This window comes from Pagrus pagrus (genome assembly GCF_965226575.1).
Source record: "Pagrus pagrus genome assembly, chromosome: 2".
NCBI lineage: Eukaryota > Metazoa > Chordata > Actinopteri > Spariformes > Sparidae > Pagrus > Pagrus pagrus.
Genome location: NC_140186.1, coordinates 2334782 through 2354705, shown reverse-complemented (window position 1 = coordinate 2354705; position 19924 = coordinate 2334782). Strand labels below are relative to the sequence as shown.

The 19924-nt window shown below is 46.3% G+C and overlaps 1 protein-coding gene across 4 annotated transcripts in view; it reads left to right on the top strand.

Moving 5' to 3' along the window:
- usp34 (ubiquitin specific peptidase 34) overlaps nt 1-19924 on the top strand; it is a 47636-nt gene that overhangs the window by 20455 nt on the left and 7257 nt on the right. The window contains exons 10-62 of one of the 4 annotated variants that reach the window (XM_084343955.1): nt 104-196; nt 501-626; nt 786-915; nt 1332-1462; nt 1812-2530; nt 2800-3014; nt 3148-3266; nt 4034-4161; nt 4368-4457; nt 4664-4759; nt 4943-5025; nt 5805-5959; nt 6613-6726; nt 6904-7003; nt 7325-7487; nt 7578-7704; nt 7863-8013; nt 8162-8262; nt 8385-8600; nt 8701-8826; nt 9079-9201; nt 9391-9474; nt 9674-9760; nt 9863-10063; nt 10147-10229; nt 10316-10356; nt 10485-10609; nt 10902-11054; nt 11704-11808; nt 11977-12032; nt 12145-12449; nt 13515-13678; nt 13783-13848; nt 13966-14112; nt 14545-14601; nt 15073-15150; nt 15246-15340; nt 15451-15623; nt 15712-15862; nt 15999-16077; nt 16160-16213; nt 16308-16403; nt 16496-16560; nt 16666-16741; nt 17014-17061; nt 17149-17214; nt 17303-17383; nt 17550-17635; nt 18189-18357; nt 18579-18653; nt 18858-19009; nt 19103-19256; nt 19838-19882. In XM_084343955.1, the coding sequence (XP_084200081.1) occupies nt 104-196; nt 501-626; nt 786-915; nt 1332-1462; nt 1812-2530; nt 2800-3014; nt 3148-3266; nt 4034-4161; nt 4368-4457; nt 4664-4759; nt 4943-5025; nt 5805-5959; nt 6613-6726; nt 6904-7003; nt 7325-7487; nt 7578-7704; nt 7863-8013; nt 8162-8262; nt 8385-8600; nt 8701-8826; nt 9079-9201; nt 9391-9474; nt 9674-9760; nt 9863-10063; nt 10147-10229; nt 10316-10356; nt 10485-10609; nt 10902-11054; nt 11704-11808; nt 11977-12032; nt 12145-12449; nt 13515-13678; nt 13783-13848; nt 13966-14112; nt 14545-14601; nt 15073-15150; nt 15246-15340; nt 15451-15623; nt 15712-15862; nt 15999-16077; nt 16160-16213; nt 16308-16403; nt 16496-16560; nt 16666-16741; nt 17014-17061; nt 17149-17214; nt 17303-17383; nt 17550-17635; nt 18189-18357; nt 18579-18653; nt 18858-19009; nt 19103-19256; nt 19838-19882 (6723 nt within the window). Of the gene's footprint in view, nt 1-103; nt 197-500; nt 627-785; nt 916-1331; nt 1463-1811; nt 2531-2799; nt 3015-3147; nt 3267-4033; nt 4162-4367; nt 4458-4663; nt 4760-4942; nt 5026-5804; nt 5960-6612; nt 6727-6903; nt 7004-7324; nt 7488-7577; nt 7705-7862; nt 8047-8161; nt 8263-8384; nt 8601-8700; nt 8827-9078; nt 9202-9390; nt 9475-9673; nt 9761-9862; nt 10064-10146; nt 10230-10315; nt 10357-10484; nt 10610-10901; nt 11055-11703; nt 11809-11937; nt 12033-12144; nt 12450-13514; nt 13679-13782; nt 13849-13965; nt 14113-14544; nt 14602-15072; nt 15151-15245; nt 15341-15450; nt 15624-15711; nt 15863-15998; nt 16078-16159; nt 16214-16307; nt 16404-16495; nt 16561-16665; nt 16742-17013; nt 17062-17148; nt 17215-17302; nt 17384-17549; nt 17636-18188; nt 18358-18578; nt 18654-18857; nt 19010-19102; nt 19257-19837; nt 19883-19924 lie in introns of all 4 variants that reach the window. The other 3 variants (XM_084343953.1, XM_084343954.1, XM_084343952.1) reach the window with 3 other exon arrangements.

Below are 19924 nucleotides of genomic sequence, written 5' to 3'. Positions count from 1 at the left end.
TCCAACCTGCCTGTTTCTTAACTTAAACTGTGAAACGCTGGAGGGTGGAGATCGATCCGTTTGCTCCAAGCACCGCTGATTTCCAGGTGTGTGTGTTTTCCAGATCATTAAACAGTGCCAAGTGATCCTGAACTTCTTGGCTGCAGAGGGCCGACTCAGCACGCAGCATGTGGACTGTATTTGGGCTGCAGCTCAGGTGAGACGGGACAGATGTACACCTGAGTGTACGCAGCTTTATTCCACCCCAGGAACTGTTTCGGGTTCGACTTCTGAATATCTTCCTTTTGTACTGTATTCAGCTGAATATAGGTCAAACGGATTTGCAGATCAGGGCTTTTTGTTTTGTTTTTTTCTCTTTGGATTCTGGGTTGTAAACTTTATTCAGTTACATAAGAATATTGTCACCAGACCATCACATCTGTACCAGTCAATGACAAACTGTGTTTTCTGCTCTCCAAAAATATGAAATCTTGAACTCTGCTCTTTGTTTTGTGTTTTAGCTGAAACACTGTAGTCGTTACATCCACGACCTTTTCCCCTCGCTCATCAAAAACCTGGACCCAGTGCCTCTCCGCCACGTCCTCAACCTGGTGTCAGGCCTGCACCCCAGCGCCCACACCGAGCAGGTACACACACACACACACACACACACACACACACACACACACACACACACACACACACACACACACACACACACAGAGAGCCTCATATTGCCTAAAGCACACTGTGTTCTTCACTGTTGTGTTACATACTGTCCGTGGTGTGTCTCCCTCCCTCCTCAGACGTTGTACCTGGCCTCCATGCTGATCAAGGCTCTGTGGAACAACGCCCTGGCGGCCAAAGCCCAGCTCTCCAAACAGAGCTCCTTCGCCTCCCTGCTCAACACCAACATCCCCATGGGCAACAAGAAAGGTCAGTGCGGATGCATGTTCGGCAAATTAACACCGGTGAACCGAAATGTCAGAGCTGCATTCGAGATGTTTCTGCAACGACTAACAAACAGCAGAATATTTATTGTCTCTACACGTAAACTTACAAATGTCCTGCATTCAAGATTTTACAGTAAAAGTATAAAAGTATAGCATCAAAATAAAATTACAGTATCAAGACGAGTACTATGCAGAATGTCCCATTTCAGAATAAAATATATTGTTGGATTTATCCTTGATTACAAGAGTTCTGCTCAAAACTGGTGGAAATGTGAGCTGGTTCACTAAATAGCACAAAGAACTTGTTTTAAGAGCCGGAGTAAATTCTTTGGAAAAGGGGAAACAGGAAGTTCTCAGTCTGGTTCCTGGTTCTGAGTCTGTCTTCCCGTCTGGTCTCAGGTTCACCAGCCGCCAGTCCGGACAGCAGCGACAACAGCGACACTCAACACAGCGGAGGCAGCGACATGGAGATGGACGACCAGATGATGACTGGAAGCAAGAGGAGCCAGCAGAGGCTGTCTGACACAGAGGTACGTACACACACACACACACACACACACACACACACACACACACACACACACCTTAAACACACTCGGTGAAGCTGGTTTGGATCCTGGACTCCCTGCTGGTTTATTTTTTTTTCATTAACACGGCAGATGCAGCTTCAGACCCTTTGATACTCAGCTCCTGATGGACACATGGGATCTATGATTTTCTGCTAAACAACTGAAGCAGCTGGGTTTCAAATTTGAAAAAACAGCCACAAACTGTCTTTGTGCCATGAGACATTTTAACCTGAGCTCTCACCTCTGATTGGCTGCCACACGGAGGGGATTAAAGTGTTGTTGTGTTTGTTGTGTCTCTGTCGCTCCTCAGGAGTCGATGCAGGGCAGCTCTGACGAGACGGCCAACAGTGTGGAGGAAGGCAGCAGCGGGCCGGGCAGCAGCAGCGGCCGCAGCGAGGCCTCCAGCAACGAGGCCGCCTCCAGCAGAGCCAGCCAATCAGCCGGGAGCCCTGGCAGCGAGATGCACTCTGACGACATGGCGGACAGCGAGGCCTTAAAGGAGGAGGAGGAGGACGATGAGGAGGAAGACGATGAGGAGGATGACGATGACGATGAAGAGGACGAAGACGAGGGCAACAGGTCAGCTGCTGAAGGCGGGCAGCAGAAGGAGCCCAGGGAGCAGACGGAGTCGAGGAAGAGGAAGGCCGGGGAGGCACTCGGCGAGGGGCCGAGCCAGGGGGCGGGGCCTAGTGGTTCAGGGGGTGGAGCCAAGTCCAAGGTTCTCCCCTTCAACCCAGAGACTTCTGCTGTCATGGTAACAGCTGCATCAGCATCGTTGGAGGGCCGGATGAGGATGTTAGACGCCTGCTCTGCCTCGTCGTCTGCTCGGCCCGATGGCACGGAGCCCCAGCAGCAGCCGTCAGACATCGGCCCTTCACAGATGGTCCAGGGGCCTCAGGAGCCTCCGTGCCTGCCGCGGCCCGGGGACTTCCTGGGAGAGGCCATGGGCAGTGAGCTCTTCAACTGCCGGCGCTTCATTGGCCCACAGCACCACCACCATCATCATCATCACCACCATCATCATGAAGGGTAAGGCACCGTTCTGCAGCTTTGTCACTGAATCTGCTCAGCTGTGACACTCAATGATGTATTTTACCTTCACTGCACATCTGGACTGCACCATTACTTAAATATTATCGCAGCAGAGTTCATAGAAAACTAGCCTTTGGTGTTTGATTGCTAATGATGATTCCCTTTTTATCTGAATTCATCTGAGCAATCGATGCACTTTCACATTGAGATGAAGCTGCCTGATTGATCTTTAATGGATCTTTACGAAACCCTCCTCCCTCTCTCAGCCCGATGGTGGAGGACATGCTGAGTGCTGACGACGTGAGCTGCAGCAGCTCCCAGGTCAGCGCCAAGTCGGAGAAGAACATGGCAGACTTTGACGGCGAGGAGTCGGGCTGTGAGGAGGAGCTGGTCCAGATCAACTCCCACGCTGAGCTCAGTTCCCACCTCCAGCAGCACCTCCCCAACCTGGCCTCCATCTACCATGAGCACCTGGTCCAAGGTGAGCCACCCCCCAAGTTCAGAATAATCAGATTATTTTGACCCATACAACTTTTCTTTTTGTTGTTGTGTTAAATCAGCAATAAAAAGCAGATGTCAGCCTGCTAACTATGTGAGTGCTCTACTCTCTGCAGGTCCAGCGGTCCATAAGCACCAGTACTCGAGCAGCCACGCTGTGACCGACATCAACCTGGACAACGTTTGTAAGAAGGGCAACACTCTGCTGTGGGACCTGGTTCAGGACGAGGACGCGGTACGACTTCAAACCCTCACGTCCAACTCCTCTTCATAGACATATCTGTGTTTTTAATGTCAGACATGTTTATAGTGTTGTAGTGTTTCAGAAACCTACAAACAGCAGTACACCAGGCTGATGCTCGGGCGTCGGTGAGCGTCGGTCCCCCTTTGACTGAAACCTGTTTGGTAACATATAAAATGTTATCCTCTCAGGTTGTTGTAGGAAGTCACTCTCGCACCATTAGCCCCATTCTGTCCTTTTTGGCAGCTTTTTGAGCGACTGAGAGGGAGAGAGATCACTCTGATTGGCTGTTCAGCTAAGCGAATTTGTGCAGGAGAAGAGACGGACAAAGAGAGGAAAGCCTGTCGCTGTAGTAGCCACGATTTGACCCATTTCATCGGACATATTCTTGATTAGAAGCGGCTAAAGACGACCGCCACCTGATGGTATGGAGAGTCTTCGCGATGTGTTCAAGTGCAGCATTTTGGCTGAGACACAGGCAACGTGAGGTGACGCAACAGTCGGCCTTTGTCGCCGTGAGATCTTTAATTTCGATGTGATGTGTCGCGGCTCTCAGTTTGTTCATCTCTGATTAGCAGAGGTGATAATAACTTTTTTTATTTCTGTAAAATGATCAGAAAATAGAAGCACCAACAGCTGAGGAACAGTAAATGCACGAAAACCAAAAGAATAAGGAGCCGTTCAGTCGATCAGAGGTAAATAAGCACAAGTCAGAATTGCCGACACTCAGTGTGAACTAATCTTTGTCTGTGTGTTTATAGATTCATCTGTCTGAGGGTCTGATTAATGAAGCGGAGAAGCTGCTGTGTTCGCTCGTCTGCTGGTTCACCGACAGACAGATCCGAATGCGATTCATCGAGGGTTGCCTCGACAACTTGGCCCACCACAGGTAAGAGTGACCCTGTAAAATATCCCATAGCGTCTCCTTTTAAAGGGGATTGTTCTTGGGTCTGATGTTCTCGTTTGACACACAAAAACATGAGTGACATAAAAACCTGCTCACGCAGCAACAAAATGTTTTTTTCTGAAACACTTTCAATGTTTCTTTCTTTCTGTTCTTTTCTTTTAAATCTGTTTTTTTTCATCTACCTTCAGGTCTGTTGTGGTTTCCTTGCGGCTGCTACCCAAACTTTTCGGCACTTTCCAGCAGTTCGGCTCGAGCTACGACACTCACTGGATCACCATGTAAGGAACATTCCCTAGCTTGAGTATCGCAGCAGCCGTTAATAACCAATTTACCTTATTTTCACATTATTATATTAATATTTCCTGCACACAAATCAAACCTCAGCTGGTCCCGAGATGTAAAATGGCTCCTAAAATGTAGTGAAGAGGGAGAACCATCTTATCTTGTGACTTCTGTCCTGATTGTGTTTTGCTGGTTCTGTCAGGTGGGCTGAGAAGGAGCTGCACATGATGAAGCTGTTCTTCGACAACCTGCAGCACTACATCCAGGAAGTCCGTGAACACCGGCACAAGTTTGCACTGTGAGTCCGTCAGCCTTCAGCTCAGTCACACACGGTTCTGGTTCAATAAAAAGTGACTCGGAGCTAAAAAAAAAATGAGGATTAAAAATTAGATGAATACGAACAAACTCCCACTCAGTTTGTGTTGTACAGCCCTGTGTTGTAGAATGATAAACAAATGAACCGTGTACCTTATGGTTGCAGGTACAGCCACAGTGCGGAGGTCCAGGTCCGTCTGCAGTTCCTCACCTGCGTCTTCTCCACCCTGGGATCTCCAGACCACTTCAGTAAGGATGTTTTCACACCTGTAGTTCACTTTGTTTGCTCCACATCAGGGGAACAAGTTGAACATTGCAGCATTTTAGTTTTGGTCCAGTTTTCTGTTCACACTGACTTCTCACAAACAAACGAAGAGGACGGGTGACTTGTTGATTGGACTGTTTTGGCGATTGTGATCCTGCATCATGAACATGTTTAAGACTACAAGATCACTTTCTGTGAAAATGAAAATTGTGCTGCAAAACTATCATTCCCACCAATCGTAAATCATATTGCAGTCACCGTATATGTCTTGACTGCTTTTTTTTGCAGCAGTTTAAAGTGGATCTGTTGCTCTGAACTGCAAACTCGGTTGTGTTTTCCTAAAGAAACTGTATTTTTGAAATGAACTCTGAATGAGTGTTTGGTTTTCTCTCGGAGTCTTTGGGGAACGACGCTAAAAGAGACCTCATTATGCAACCTGAGCTGCCCCACTGAGAACAATGCTCCCACTGTCTCTCTGTGAGTGGGAGTGAGGAGAAAATATGTTTCTTATAGTATTTCACCAGATTTAACCCGGTCGTGTCACCCACGCCGTTCATACAAGTTTTATAACACAAACTGCAAGAAACCAAAAGTCAGACAGTCAGAACTGGAGTGTGAAACTTAACTTGAGAGGTTCCTCCTGTTTTTCTTTAAGTTAACCGTTTGAAGTCCAGACCCCACGTCGGAAACCACGACAGTAGCTGGATGATTAAAGAAAACAAATGAGAGAGACTGAGCTGCTGTGTGTGTTTGTGTCTCTCAGGACTGAGTCTGGAGCAGGTGGACATCTTGTGGCACTGCCTGGTCGAGGACGCCGAGTGTTACGATGACGCTCTGCACTGGTTCCTCAATCAGGTCCGCAGCAAGGACCAGCACGCTATGGGCATGGAGACCTACAAGCATCTGTTCCTGGAGAAGGTAGAGACGCAGCCGGGATGTAGAGAAATGTAACAAGTGAATAACATAAAACTACCGTATCCTGACTTGGATGAAAACCAGGATAAGTCTTAAAACTGTTACCAGGTTGCACAAAAACGCCTCACAAGCTCAGTTTCTGTTTGGGAAACTTTCACTTACAACTGATCTCTGAGCTTGTTTGGATAAATGTTGGACCAAACAGAAACTATGTGACGTAAATCAAGTCATGAATAAGCAACCAAGCGACCAACTTCTTTCCTCAGACGTATTCAGAAACTCATTTTGATGGGTAGCTTTTCAACACATCCTTTTTCTAAACGTCTGAATGTTTTCTACAAAGAAATAAAGACCAACAAGCGCCAAGTGAGTTCGCCTGCTTTAGACAAATCACTCGTCAGAGGTAGAGCTGTCACTCATCTGCTTAAAATACGTAAACAAATTAATCCACGATCACGACAAGAAAATATAGAAAATGACTCAACTTAAGTGTGAGACAGTTTACAGCAGAATATATTCAGCAGTTTAATTCCAGTGGATATTTTAAGCTCAGCCGGAGTGGAAACACAACTGAGCCCTGAACAGCAGCTGTGTTGATGTTGCTTTGTTTGTGTGTGTCAGTGTTAATTTAACTTTGTGTGTTTGTGTGTCTCTAGATGCCTCAGCTAAAGCCGGAGACGATCAGCATGACGGGCCTGAATCTCTTTCAACACCTCTGTAACTTGGCTCGCCTCGCCACCAGTGCGCTGGACAACGCCTCCAGCTGCGAGGTAAACCGACTCCTCTCGACTTCAAAACAGTATTTAAAAAACACACTTTTCTTCTCTCAAACATGCCGGAGACTTGAGAGCTACGCTGACATGTTGCATGTACTCATCTTACCCTCAGTTAAATCTGAGTAGACAGACAGGTAACTCACAGACTTGCTTGTATGTTTGTGTCTCCAGCTGTGTGGGATGGACCAGCTGTGGGGGATCGCTCTGAGAGCTCAGTCTGCTGATATCAGCCGTGCCGCCATCCAGTACATCAACTCCTACTACATCAACGGTGAGTCTACCTGCATCATGTGCACTCAGAAGAGTCTTAAAAATCTGCAAAATGCTTAATAACAATGTTTTTAATGTTATAAATAGGCTTGAATTTGAATCTAGTCAAACATTTTTAATATTTAAAGTGAAACAATCCCATCAACACGTTTGTTTGATGTCCCCCTGGTGTCAAAATGAGCAAGAATCAAACAATCATGATAAAAAAAAATACAATCAAGGTTAATATGATCAGCTGGTAAATAAACAAAAGGACAACATACATTGATTACTGTGGATATAAACTTTTATTAATAAGTTTGTCTTGTGTGCACGTTGACAGCTGGTAAGACGGGCCTGGAGAAGGAGCAGGAGTTCATCAGGAAGTGTATGGAGAGTCTGCTGATGGCTTCGGCCAACCTGGAGAAGGACGCGCACTCCAGCCTGACCAGCATCGAGAGGGGGCTGCTCATGCTCAAAACACACCTGGAGGCCTTCAGACGCAGGTACGAATCACTTTCTACAGCATTCATATAAATAGTGACCGTACAGAAACAGAAACACCTCAACAACACGTTGTTTCCTGCTCCTGTCAGGTTTGCGTATCACCTGCGGCAGTGGCAGATCGAGGGGACGGGAATCAGCAGCCACCTGAAGGCTCTGAGCGACAAACAGTCTCTTCCGCTCAGGATCGTCTGTCAGCCCGCCGGCCTTCCTGACAAGGTGACACCTTCACATTTGACACAACAAACCACCAGTTTCCACTAATGAACAGTTACTGAGCACAATTACAGCTGACACGTAGCTCTGACACTAAAACTTATATCTACCGGTACAAGTACGTTCAATGTTTAAGTACACTACTATATGTGTTTCTGCAGATGACGATCGAGATGTACCCCAGCGACCAGGTGGCCGACCTGCGAGCTGAGGTGACCCACTGGTACGAGAACCTGCAGAAGGAGCAGATGAACCAGCAGGCTCAGCTGCAGGAGTTTGGCCAGAGCGGCCGGCAGGCAGGAGACTTCCCAGGTCGGCTCCTACAGATCCTCCCTTCGCTATTGTGTAGTTACAAACGTCTCCAGATCACCTAAACAGCTGACAGAAGTATCCTTTGTTTGATGCTGATTTTTACAAGTCTTTGCGAGCTGGTGTGTGAAGTCTGTCTTGTCTCCTGCAGGTGGTTTGATGGGACCAGTCAGGATGATCTCCTCCGGCCACGAGCTGACCACAGACTACGACGAGAAGACTCTGCATGAGCTGGGCTTCAAAGACATGCAGGTGAGAACAGTTAGACTATTTATTTATTCATATTATATTTACACCTTGGAGTATATTTCTTGTAGTCGTCATTTGAAATAGACGGCACAGATTAATCATCGTGTTTGTCTGTCTGATCCCAGATGGTGTTTGTGTCTCTGGGAGCTCCGCGGAGGGAGAGGAAGGGGGAGGGCATCCAGCTGCCGGCCTCCTGTCTGCCTCCTCCTCAGAAGGAGCACATCCCCATGCTGCTGCTCCTCCAGGAGCCGCACCTCACCACGCTGTTCGACCTGCTGGAGATGCTGGCCTGCTTCAAACCGCCCAGCCCCAACACCGAGAAGGTCCACGACAACCCTGAGGTGGGTGTGAACGCCAGAAGTGTTCACGTATGCAGAGCAACTTGTAATAAAGCAAAAAGACTATAAAATAAAAGGGTTGTATGTGTGTGTGTCCATGCAGAGTGCACGGTGTGAGGAGCTTCACCTCCACGCAGAGAATCTGTCTCGGCGGGTTTGGGAGCTGCTGATGCTGCTTCCTACGTGTCCCAAGATGCTGCAGGCGTTCCAGAACATCTCAGACGACACGGTCAGTCAAGACAACTCCCCAAACACCTTTGATGAGTTCCTGGCAGAGAATCAGAAGAATAAATTCTGGTGCCGGTCCCTCAGATTCAAAGAGGAAATGTATATTTCTGGAGTTAACATGTTGCACCAACATTCAACAAGGTTTCACAGAGAAGAGGAAACTCAGAGATCCGTTTCTAACCTACAGGAGGAGAAAATGGAGTCGCAAATTAAAATTGTAGTGTTTTTCTGTCACACTTGTGTGTTTGTGTAGAACGGGGAGGGTCTGTGCTGGAAGGAGCTGCTGAGGATTAAAAGCCCCCACAAGCTGCTGTACGCTCTGGAGATCATCGAGGCTCTGGGCAAACCCAACCGCCGCATCCACCGAGAGTCCACCGTGAGGAAACACACTCATTCCTTCATTATTATGGTTATAGACTTAAACAACCTTTGAGCTTAGGTTGTGAAGATTTTAGACGTATGAAGTATTCAACAGACACTGTCAGAAGTACAAACATGCACACAATGCATGGGCTGTTTTCTTAGACGTGTGTGTGTGTGTGTGTGTGTGCGTGTGTGTTTCCAGGGCAGCTACAGTGATCTGTATCCAGACTCTGACGACTCCAGTGAGGATCAGATCGAAAACAGCAAGAACACCTGGAGCTGCAAGGTACGAAACAGCACATCGTCTACGAGAGGAAAACCACACTGATCTGTTGTTTAGACACTGAGAAACTCCAAAACATCGTTTCTAACTTTCACTCCTCTCTCAAATAAAAGTCGTTTTTGTAGCACAGATGAAAATGAAACCGCAGTATACAAACACAAAGTTCAAACATTCAGTCAGTGTTTTTCTTTCCGTCCTCCAGTTTGTTTCATCTGGAGGTCTGCAGCTGCTCCTGGAGATCTTCAACTCGGGCATCCTGGAGCCCAAAGACCAGGAGTCCTGGACTGTGGTGAGACAGACCAGATCCCCTTTGAGTGATTTGCATGTTTCTAAATGAAGACTTGTTTGTGGGATCTTCATGCGTGTGGTTTTCATGTCGTCTCCCCTGCAGTGGCTGCTCGACTGCCTGGCCTGCCTGCTGAAGTTGATCTGCCAGTTTGCGGTGGACCCTGCAGACCTGGACCTGGCCTACCACGACGTCTTCTCCTGGTCCGGCCTCGCCGACAGCCAACGCAAACGGGCGTGGCCGGGCAAATCTCGCAAGTCCACCGTGGAGCACGGGAAAGGCCTGCACATCCCTCGGCTGACTGAGGTAAATGTTCCTCCAGCTGATGGTTGAAGTGGTGATCCTCCACAGTCGGGTTCTTGATCATCTGTTTGTTTGTTTGTCTGTAGGTGTTCCTCAGCCTCGTTCAGGGGACCAACCTCATCCAGCGTTTGATCAACGTGGCCTACACCTACGACAACCTCGCACACAGGTGATAACATGCAGGAGTGCAAAACATCTTCCTCTGGTGTTTAAAATATATCAGGTATAATTTACATGTTGACTTTTGTTCAACAGAGTCCTGAAGGCGCAGTCGGACCACAGGTCTCGCCACGAAGGTAAATCACAAAACATCACCCTGAAACAAAACGATAAAAAACACAAAAATAGACCTGAAACAGAAAGAGAGAGCAATCTGAGCTGTGTCGTTTGGTGACATGATGTTGATGTCTCTGTTTTTCTCAAGTGACTCACTACTCCATGTGGCTGCTGGTGAGCTGGGCTCACTGCTCGTCCACAGTCAAGTCCAGTCTGGCCGACAGCGACCACCTTCACGACTGGCTGAAGAAGCTCACCCTGCTGGTGCCTGAGGTGAGCCAGTCTGAGCGTCCACAGGTCCCTCACAAGGTTACAGTGAATGTAACCCAGTAACCCAAATCTACCAACCAGCACCTCTAGAGCTCCTTAATGAACATGTTTAATCTCAATTTCATAATCGTAATCTTGTTGTGATTAAATCTTGTTAAAAAAACAAGATTTAATGTGTCGGTGAGCTGCAGAGGTGCTGAAATCGATTAATCTGTTATCAGAATAGTTGTGAGGTTTACAACATGTTTTAACCACTGTGTTGACTTGTTGTTGTTGTTGTTGTTGTTGTTCTCAGCCGGCTGTGAGACACGAGGCGTGTAACGGCCTCTACAAGCTCTCTCTCTCCGGTTTGGAGGGAGGAGAGTCCATCAACAGATCCTTCCTGCTGCTCGCCGCCTCCACGCTCCTCAAGTTCCTGCCTGACGCACAGGCCCTCAAGCCACTGAGGGTGAGTCTCACACACACTGAAGCCAAAGTCCAGATTTCAAAGGAAACTCCGCTGCAGGCTACACTCTGTGTCAGAAGTCCTCAGGGACGATGATCTGACTCAATTTGAGCTTTGCGACATTGAAATCGGTCTGTTTCTGAGACATTTTCCCTCCGGTGGGATCAATGCTGGACAGACTGAGACACTCTGAATATGTTTTTGAAGACGTCCACTGGAGGTTTTATGCAAACAAACAAAAGTTATGTTTACTTTTTCAGTTGTGTGAATCTTTACGGGTCAGAACCACTTTTGCTGTTTTGACATTTAGCCTGGTAACGTTATCAGGCTGCCTTTAAACGTCTGCAGTGCTTCTTGATTGGGTCAGTGGTTCGGTGGATTCTGGCTTCATTCATCTTTTCAATCTTGTTTGGACAACATGAAGCGTTTTTATTCTGATTATTAGTGAAATATTAGGGTCCTTTATCGGTGCGTTACTGCCAGCTGTAGATCAATACTGGAATAACATGAAACTACTGGTACGTCAAATATGTGCACTTGTGGGATGTCGGTTACTAAATTAACTGGTGTTAGTGATTTTTTTAGGATGCTACTGAAAGCAGAGTGTGTTTTGATATTAACGCTGCAGTTCGATGGATTCGTGTGTCTGCAGGTGGAGGACTATGAGGAGGAGCCTCTGTTACGGACCGGCTGTAAAGAATACTTCTGGCTGCTCTGCAAACTCATCGACAACATCCACGTTAAAGACGCCAGCCAGGTGGGAAGCTCACACCACAGTCCAGACGATCACATTGACCTACGATAGATTCAGTGTCTTGAACACTTGGTAGCATTGTTGTGATGTTTAGTTGAACTGTTGCTAGTATTGGTCTGTTTGAACTCACAGAAGGTCTCTCCCTCTCTGTCGCTGGCCGGCTCGATGCAGACCACCCTGCTGGACCTGGACGCTCTCGCCCGACACCTCGCCGACTGCATCAGGAGGTCAGACGGTCCTTTCTCTTTTCCAAACCGTTTCTAGTGAACTGTAGAACATGTTGTTCTGTGTGCAAGTTAAACACCAGCCCATCATGACCGCTGTTCTTCTCTCCTCCAGCCGTGAGATCCTGGACCAGCAGGACGGGACGATCGAGGACGACGGGCTCACCGGACTCCTGCGTCTCGCCACCAGCGTCCTCAAACACAAACCTCCCTTCAAGTTCTCCCGCGAGGGTCAGGAGTTCCTGCGGGACGTCCACAACCTCCTCTTCCTCCTGCCCAGCCTGGCAGACCGCGCTCAGCCCAAATGCAAGTCCCACGCTGCTCGCGCCGCCGCCTACGACCTGCTGGTGGAGACGGTGAAGGGCTCAGTGGAGAACTACCGGCTGCTCCACAACTGGGTCATGTCACAGCACATGCAGGGTGAGGACGCTGGATCCTTCACTTTCTGATTGGTCGGTTTGTTACCAGACAGACGAGACCTCTCCCAGTTTTAACAGAACTAAAATATCATGTTTTAGCTCAATTTAAAGTTAAACTTCTGTTAGGTGTGAACGTTTTCATGAGTCCAGTTATTTAAAAAAGACTTTTCTCTGTGAGTAGATATTTACTTTATGTCAGAGTGATTTTATTGACCGAATAGAAGGATAACAGTCGGTACATTCACATGTGCATCTAGTTTAATGAAGTTTGAGGTAGATGAAATTGTAGAGTCAAATTGCTTTCATTGACTAATCAAGTTCATCATTTACACACATCGATACAGTCGGTTGCTGTTGGCGCATTGAAAGTTGGTTTGCAACCACCAGTAAATACAGAGAAGAAGAAGAAGAAGAAGAAGAAGAAGAAGAACCTCGCAGTTCGACTAGAGAGCCAGACATGTCGCCTCCAGAGCTGAACCTGTTAAACTGAAAATGTTTTGCATTTTAGAGCCAGAGGAAAACTCACTGCAGAGTGAATAACTTTTAAAGCCGCGTTGATGGATTTTTGGCCACTAGGTGGCATCAAAACTACAAAACAAGCTGACAGACACCAAACCAGTTTATAAAATGTTCACTTTTTACAAACACACTAACGAAAAGTAACATTAAAGTTTATCTGGAGCGGAGTTTCTGCCCACCTGGAGAATGACGGTCCAGTGCTCACTTGATTAATGCAGCAGGAAGTCTGCAAGCTACACTCTGTGTCGGTCCTGACGGTGATCTGACTCAATTTGAGCTTTGCTATAGTGAATCCAGTCTGTTTCTGTGAGACGTTGTCCCTGTGGTGGGATTAATGCTGGAGAGACTGAGACAGACGAACAGTTAATGAACTGTACAGTAAACATGTTTTACAACAACGAGCTAAAAATGTTAATAAAGCTGCAGTTTGTGATCAGAAATCACCAAGAGATATTTTTCTGAAAGTACCACACAAGCACCAGAAAAGCCCTGATCTACCAAAAGAAACGCTGAACACCAAAATAATCCTCCGTTATTCTTCCTCTAGCCTCTCACGCTCCGTACAAGTGGGACTACTGGCCCCACGACGACGTCCGGGCCGAGTGTCGCTTCGTGGGTCTGACTAACCTGGGAGCGACCTGTTACCTGGCCTCCACCATCCAGCAGCTCTACATGATCCCCGAGGCCCGGCAGGCCGTCTTCACTGCCAAGGTCGGTACCTGCAAGACGCACTGAGGGCAGAGCACATCAGGAAAACATCAGTCAAAGTCAAAACGGAGTGTAGAGTCTCATCTGGTGTGTGTTTGTGTTTGCAGTACGCTGAGGATATCAAACACAAGACCACACTGCTGGAGCTGCAGAAGATGTTCACATATCTGATGGTGAGTTTAATGTTTAAACCTCCAATGACAGTAAACACTGAATCACACTCTGAATAAACCACACATCTGCTAAATCATCTGAACGTGTTGTCCTCCTCTGTCTGTCGTCGTGTTCAGGAGAGCGAGAGGAAAGCCTACAACCCTCGGCCCTTCTGTAAAACCTACACGATGGACAAACAGCCTCTGAACACCGGGGAGCAGAAGGACATGACCGAGTTCTTCACAGACCTCATCACCAAGATCGAGGAGATGTCCCAGGAGCTGGTAAACACCCAGCGCTGCACACCAGTCTGATCAGTAACAACACAATGTCTCTACAGAAGCTCTGAACAAGAAACGTTTTATTTTACAATTTGTTTAACAAAGATCTGAGTAATCTTTCTGAATGCAACACTTTGTAGGAATAAAGACCCCACAACGAATTTCCTGTTGAGTTTTTTGAGCGCGTTATAAAACACCTCAGGAACTGATTCCTCAGAATTGAAGAAATAAAAGCGTGTGTGTTGATAAGACGTTCACACAGAAGAGACGCTGCAAGAAGCAACAAACTGTAGAAATGACAACGAACCAAACTGAATAAATATGTTTGTTTCACATATTTAACAGCGTTAGTAATCGTCTGACGTCTTGAAGTCAAAGTTTGAATTAATGTGAATCTAGCAAATTGATTAATGTCTTATTTGTCTTCTCTCACAGAAAAACACAGTGAAGACTCTGTTCGGAGGCGTCATCACCAACAATGTCGTCTCTCTGGTGAGTTTGAGGAGATAATAAGGATTTTTGGGTTATTTTGATCCAAATATTCTCGAGAATCTTAAGCTTCAGTTTTACTTTGTGTTCTCAATCCTGTTTTCACAAGTGCTTTAATTATTTTGTGCACTTTACTTTATAAATACAGAATTTCATCTTTGCTGTATCTCATTTGTTTATTTATTTATGACACGTTTCTTTATATATCATAAACAAAATTCTGCTTATTTGATTGTTATATTTCGGTCAGTGATGACAGCCGGTGGCTCTGCTCTCAGGTGGACTTTAGGGTATAAATGGTCGTGTTTTGCTTTTTTAAGAAGTTGATATTAAATCGTAGCAAGCTTGATTTTACACTTTACATCAAGTGCCTAATATCCTCAGAAATAGTGTAGCGCAGGTTGAATTGGTTTAATTTAAGAGTTATAAAGTTGATCAGGTGGTGAGTCTTAACTTTCTGTTATCGTCCTGCAGGACTGTGACCACGTCAGTCAGACTGCAGAGGAGTTTTACACCGTCAGATGTCAAGTGGCCGACATGAAGAACATCTACGTGAGTACACAAAACACGTTTTCACATTTATCAAACTCGATATTCTGCAAAAAAAAAACAAAGTTGTTAAGTTTCTTTCTGCCGTCTTTGTGCAGGAATCTCTGGACGAGGTGACCATCAAAGACACTTTAGAGGGCGACAACATGTACACCTGCTCCCAGTGCGGCAAGAAGGTCCGCGCAGAGAAAAGGTCAGAAAAGATTTAAATTCAGTTTGTAAAAGACGATTTAAACCTGTGTGATGAATCGTTAAGTCTCCCTCCGTCACACTGTCTAACTCCACCCTTCTGCTCCTCCGCAGAGCGTGTTTCAAAAAGCTGCCGCGGATCCTCAGTTTCAACACCATGAGATACACCTTCAACATGGTGACCATGATGAAGGAGAAGGTCAACACCCACTTCTCCTTCCCGCTGCGCCTCGACATGACGCCCTACACCGAGGACTTCCTCATGGGCAAAGGAGAGCGCAAAGAGGGTTCGTGCAGACGTCACCAAACATTTGTTGATTCGTTCATGTTTACGTCATGAGCGTAAGTCTGAGCAGTGTTCGTCATGTGCTGCAGGTTTTCGAGAAGAGGGCGAGGCGAAGGTCACGGAGAGCTACGAGTACGACCTCATCGGCGTCACAGTACACACGGGCACAGCAGACGGCGGCCATTACTACAGTTTCATCAGAGACATCGTCAACCCGCATGCCTACAAGAACAACAAGTGGTGAGCACAGAAGCATGTAAAGTGGAAATGATGTTTTAAGTCGGAGTGTCACGATACGATTTAATCACTGATGGCGCCTTTGAAACAAACAGAAACAGTTAGTTGGATCTAAAAACAACACATTCACTTCTGGCAGGTACCTGTTCAACGATGCAGAGGTGAAGTCCTTCGACTCGGCCCAGCTGGCCTCTGAGTGCTTCGGTGGAGAGATGACGGTACGAGCTGCAGTCAAAGAAACAATAAAACTCATCCGTCACTTTGGATTCTCTGACATTTTCTTTTTTTTTAATCTTTCAGACGAAAACGTACGACTCCGTCACAGACAAGTTCATGGATTTCTCTTTTGAGAAGGTGAAGATGATTTCCAGGCTGCTGTTCTTCTTCATCTCATTGTGTTTATTTAAATAGTCCAGAAGGTAATAATGAATGTTGGTTGAACCCGCAGACACACAGTGCCTACATGCTCTTCTATAAGAGAGTGGAGCTGGAGGAGGAGAACGGGAAGGATTTTAGTTTTGACGTCTCTCCTGATCTCCTGGAGGTACTGTGGCTCCGCTCCATTCAGTTTAAATCACATGAATACGTTTCACTAAATATTAAAGTCTTACATGTGAGTATCTGTGTCTCTTTCAGTGGATCTGGCACGACAACATGCAGTTTCTCCAGGATAAAAATATATTTGAACACACTTACTTTGGGTTGGTATCAAACCTGTGACGTAGATACTTTGACAGACCGAATCACTGAACTCTGCTCAGTCTTTATAATCGCTACTCACCTTTTATATCTCGTTTCATTTCTAGTTTTATGTGGCAGCTCTGCAGCAGCATCCCCAGCACGCTACCAGACCCTAAAGCCGTCTCCCTCATGACCGCTAAGGTGAGAAATAACTCAGCTTCAAGCATTCAGTCAGTTTAAACCTGCAGCGTGGAGCTGGTGTCTCCCCCTGTGGCAGTGAGAGTAATTACACAAACACTGTCGACATGACGAGCTTTGACACCAGCCTTTCTTAAATAATACGGTCACTTGGTTTCAGATGTTCCCCAGTGATCGGGAGAGTTGTGCAAGTTTCAACAGAAACGGACGTGAATCGTTTTGTGTTTTTCTTTTGAAAGTTAATTTCCTTTCCTGTATTTATCTTCTCTTTGCAGCTCAGCACTTCTTTTGTCCTCGAGACTTTCATTCACTCCAAGGAGAAGGTAACGCACACTCACCTCACTGTCGGACATTTTTAAGTTTGCGACTGTTGGACACAAACTGACCGATGTGCCTGTTGTCACCTCCAGCCCACCATGCTGCAGTGGATCGAACTCCTCACCAAGCAGTTCAACAACAGCCAGGCTGCCTGCGAGGTTCAGTCACAGCTTTCACTCCTGTTTTCTCTCAGTGTTGGAGGTTTTTCTGTTGAACGCAGTTCAATTTTGTTTTCCTCTGTTTCAGTGGTTTTTGGATCGGATGGCTGACGACAACTGGTGGCCGATGCAGATCCTCATTAAGTGCCCCAATCAGATCGTCAGACAGGTGAGTGATTTATCTGATGGAGCTTCAGTCAGACCAACATGTGTCTCTTTATATTTACCTGAAGAAAAAAAAACATTAAATGTAAGTGTCTTAATAATTAATAAAGCTATGATCAGATAAGTAAATCTTGTCTCGTGTCACGCTCACCTCTGCCTCTGTCCTCCAGATGTTCCAGAGGTTGTGTATTCACGTCATCCAGAGGCTGCGTCCGGTCCACGCTCACCTCTACCTGCAGCCCGGCATGGAGGACGGGTACGTCGCACCTGATTGGTCGGAGTGGCAGCTCAGAAAGTTCAATGTTTCACTTCAATGTTTGTTTTTTTTACCTCCTGAAAATGTCAAAACACACCAGCTGCTCGATATTAAGATTTAAAATTAAAATTGTTTGTGTTATTATTATTATTAAGTGACGGCACCGGTGCCTAAATAGCAGTAATATAAAATGTGTAGTTGTTGTATTGGTCAAAGTTGGTGTCACATAATGAGACTTGAATGTTTTTCTTTAAAGAAACTTTGAGTATTTTTTTCTGAATAACTCGTCAAACTCGATGATAAGTGGAGAGTCGGGTTGATTGTGCCATCAGAGGAGGCAGCACCAGCAGACCGTGTTGTGTCTGTGGTATCAGATGGCGACAGAGATCCAAACAGGAGCCGTGTGTCGCTCAGTGGTTCCGTCTCTCTGGACTCTGAGAAAGATTTGTGGCTCCACAGACTCTCAGAGGTCCGACAGTTTGAATCGGCTCTGAAAACATCTCATCATCATCATCATCATCATCTTCTTCTTCTTTCTCTCTCCGTGTTTCAGCTCTGACGACATGGACGGTCCGGTGGAGGACATCGGCAGCCGGTCCTGCGTCACTCGCTTCGTAAAGACCCTCCTGTCCATCATGGAGCACGGCGTCAAGCCCCACAGCAAACACCTGACCGAGTACTTCGCCTTTCTCTACGAGTTCGCCAAGATGGGAGAGGAGGAGGTCAGTCAATCATCTGATCCACTTTCTCAGTGTTTATTCTTTAAAATAAAAGCGAACATTGTTATTTCTGTCAGTTGTTGTCAGGTTTTCCTCACTAATACAGTTTGGATGGAAAGATTTTAATATGCTACGTTCCCCGTTGAGAGCATCAGTGCTGCTGGTGTTAACAGTGAGTCTGACGTCCTGGTTGCTCGAGTCATCGGTCTGTTTTGTGTCTCCAGAGTCAGTTCCTGTTGTCACTACAAGCCATTTCCATCATGGTGCATTTCTACATGGGAACCAAAGGCCCCGAGAACGTAAGTTCACTCACTGATTTACTTTGTTTCAACAGCTCACTGCATTTATTTACAATATTTATATTCAGATCTGCTTCTTCTGTTTGTTGTTTTTCTTTCATTTCAAAGTTGATAATTGAGTCCATGACAGATTTTAGACATTTAGTGATGTTTAGGTTTCATGATTGTAAGAAGGAACAAAGTAAACGCTGTGTCCTCCCTCAGCCTCAGGTGGAGGTGCTGTCGGAGGAGGAGGGAGAGGAGGAGGACGAGGAGGAGGACATCTTGTCTCTGGCGGAGGAGAAGTATCGTCCTGCCGCTCTGGAGAAGATGATCGCCCTCATCGCACTGCTGGTGGAGCAGTCTCGCTCTGAGAGGTACGAGAACAGCGTCTGATGGAGCGAACGTTTTCCTGGTCGACGCAGGAGTTCGAACATCCAGACGATTCTTTCTTTCTCTCTCCTCCGCAGACACCTGACGCTGTCCCAGAGCGACATGGCGGCGCTGACCGGAGGGAAAGGCTTCCCCTTCCTCTTCCAGCACATCAGAGACGGCATCAACATCAGACAGACCTGCAACCTCATCTTCAGCCTCTGTCGCTATAACAACCGCCTGGCTGAGCATGTACGTTCAACACACACACACACACACACACACACACACACACACACACACACACACACACTCAGATACACATCATTAAAACACATTCACACCAAACTGAACGTCTGATTCTTAGGTTTCCTACTAAACATCAGTCTGATCCCCGTATATGTGAATAATATTGTTTTATAACGAGGAAAGTAGGAAAATGTATTGAATTTTTAATGTTTTTCTGATGTGATTTTAGTTTTTTCTGTCTCATTAAAGTATTCAGATAATTGCTATGAACTTCCTGCAAAGTTTGAAACTAGAAAAACAACTTTAAATGTCAGATTTTACTGTGAAGTCCAAGAGAGATATCCAGAGACATCCAACAATAGATAACACAGAGAGAAATCCGTCAGAGAAGCAGAGATGGACCAGAATGCACTGCAGCTGGGTCGCAGTTTCAAGACATTTCAGTTTTGATTGTTATCATCAGCTTCTGTCACATTTCAGGGAACATGTCGCTGCTCTCACTTTTGTGTTTTGAAGACAAACAGCTGTATCTGCAGCACAAAAACATGTTTTCTAACACTGGACTTTGATTCTCCTCCTCACAGATCGTGTCGATGCTCTTCACCTCCATCGCCAAGCTGACTCCTGAGGTGACGAGACTTTTTACTCAAACCAGCTTTTATTCAATTAGC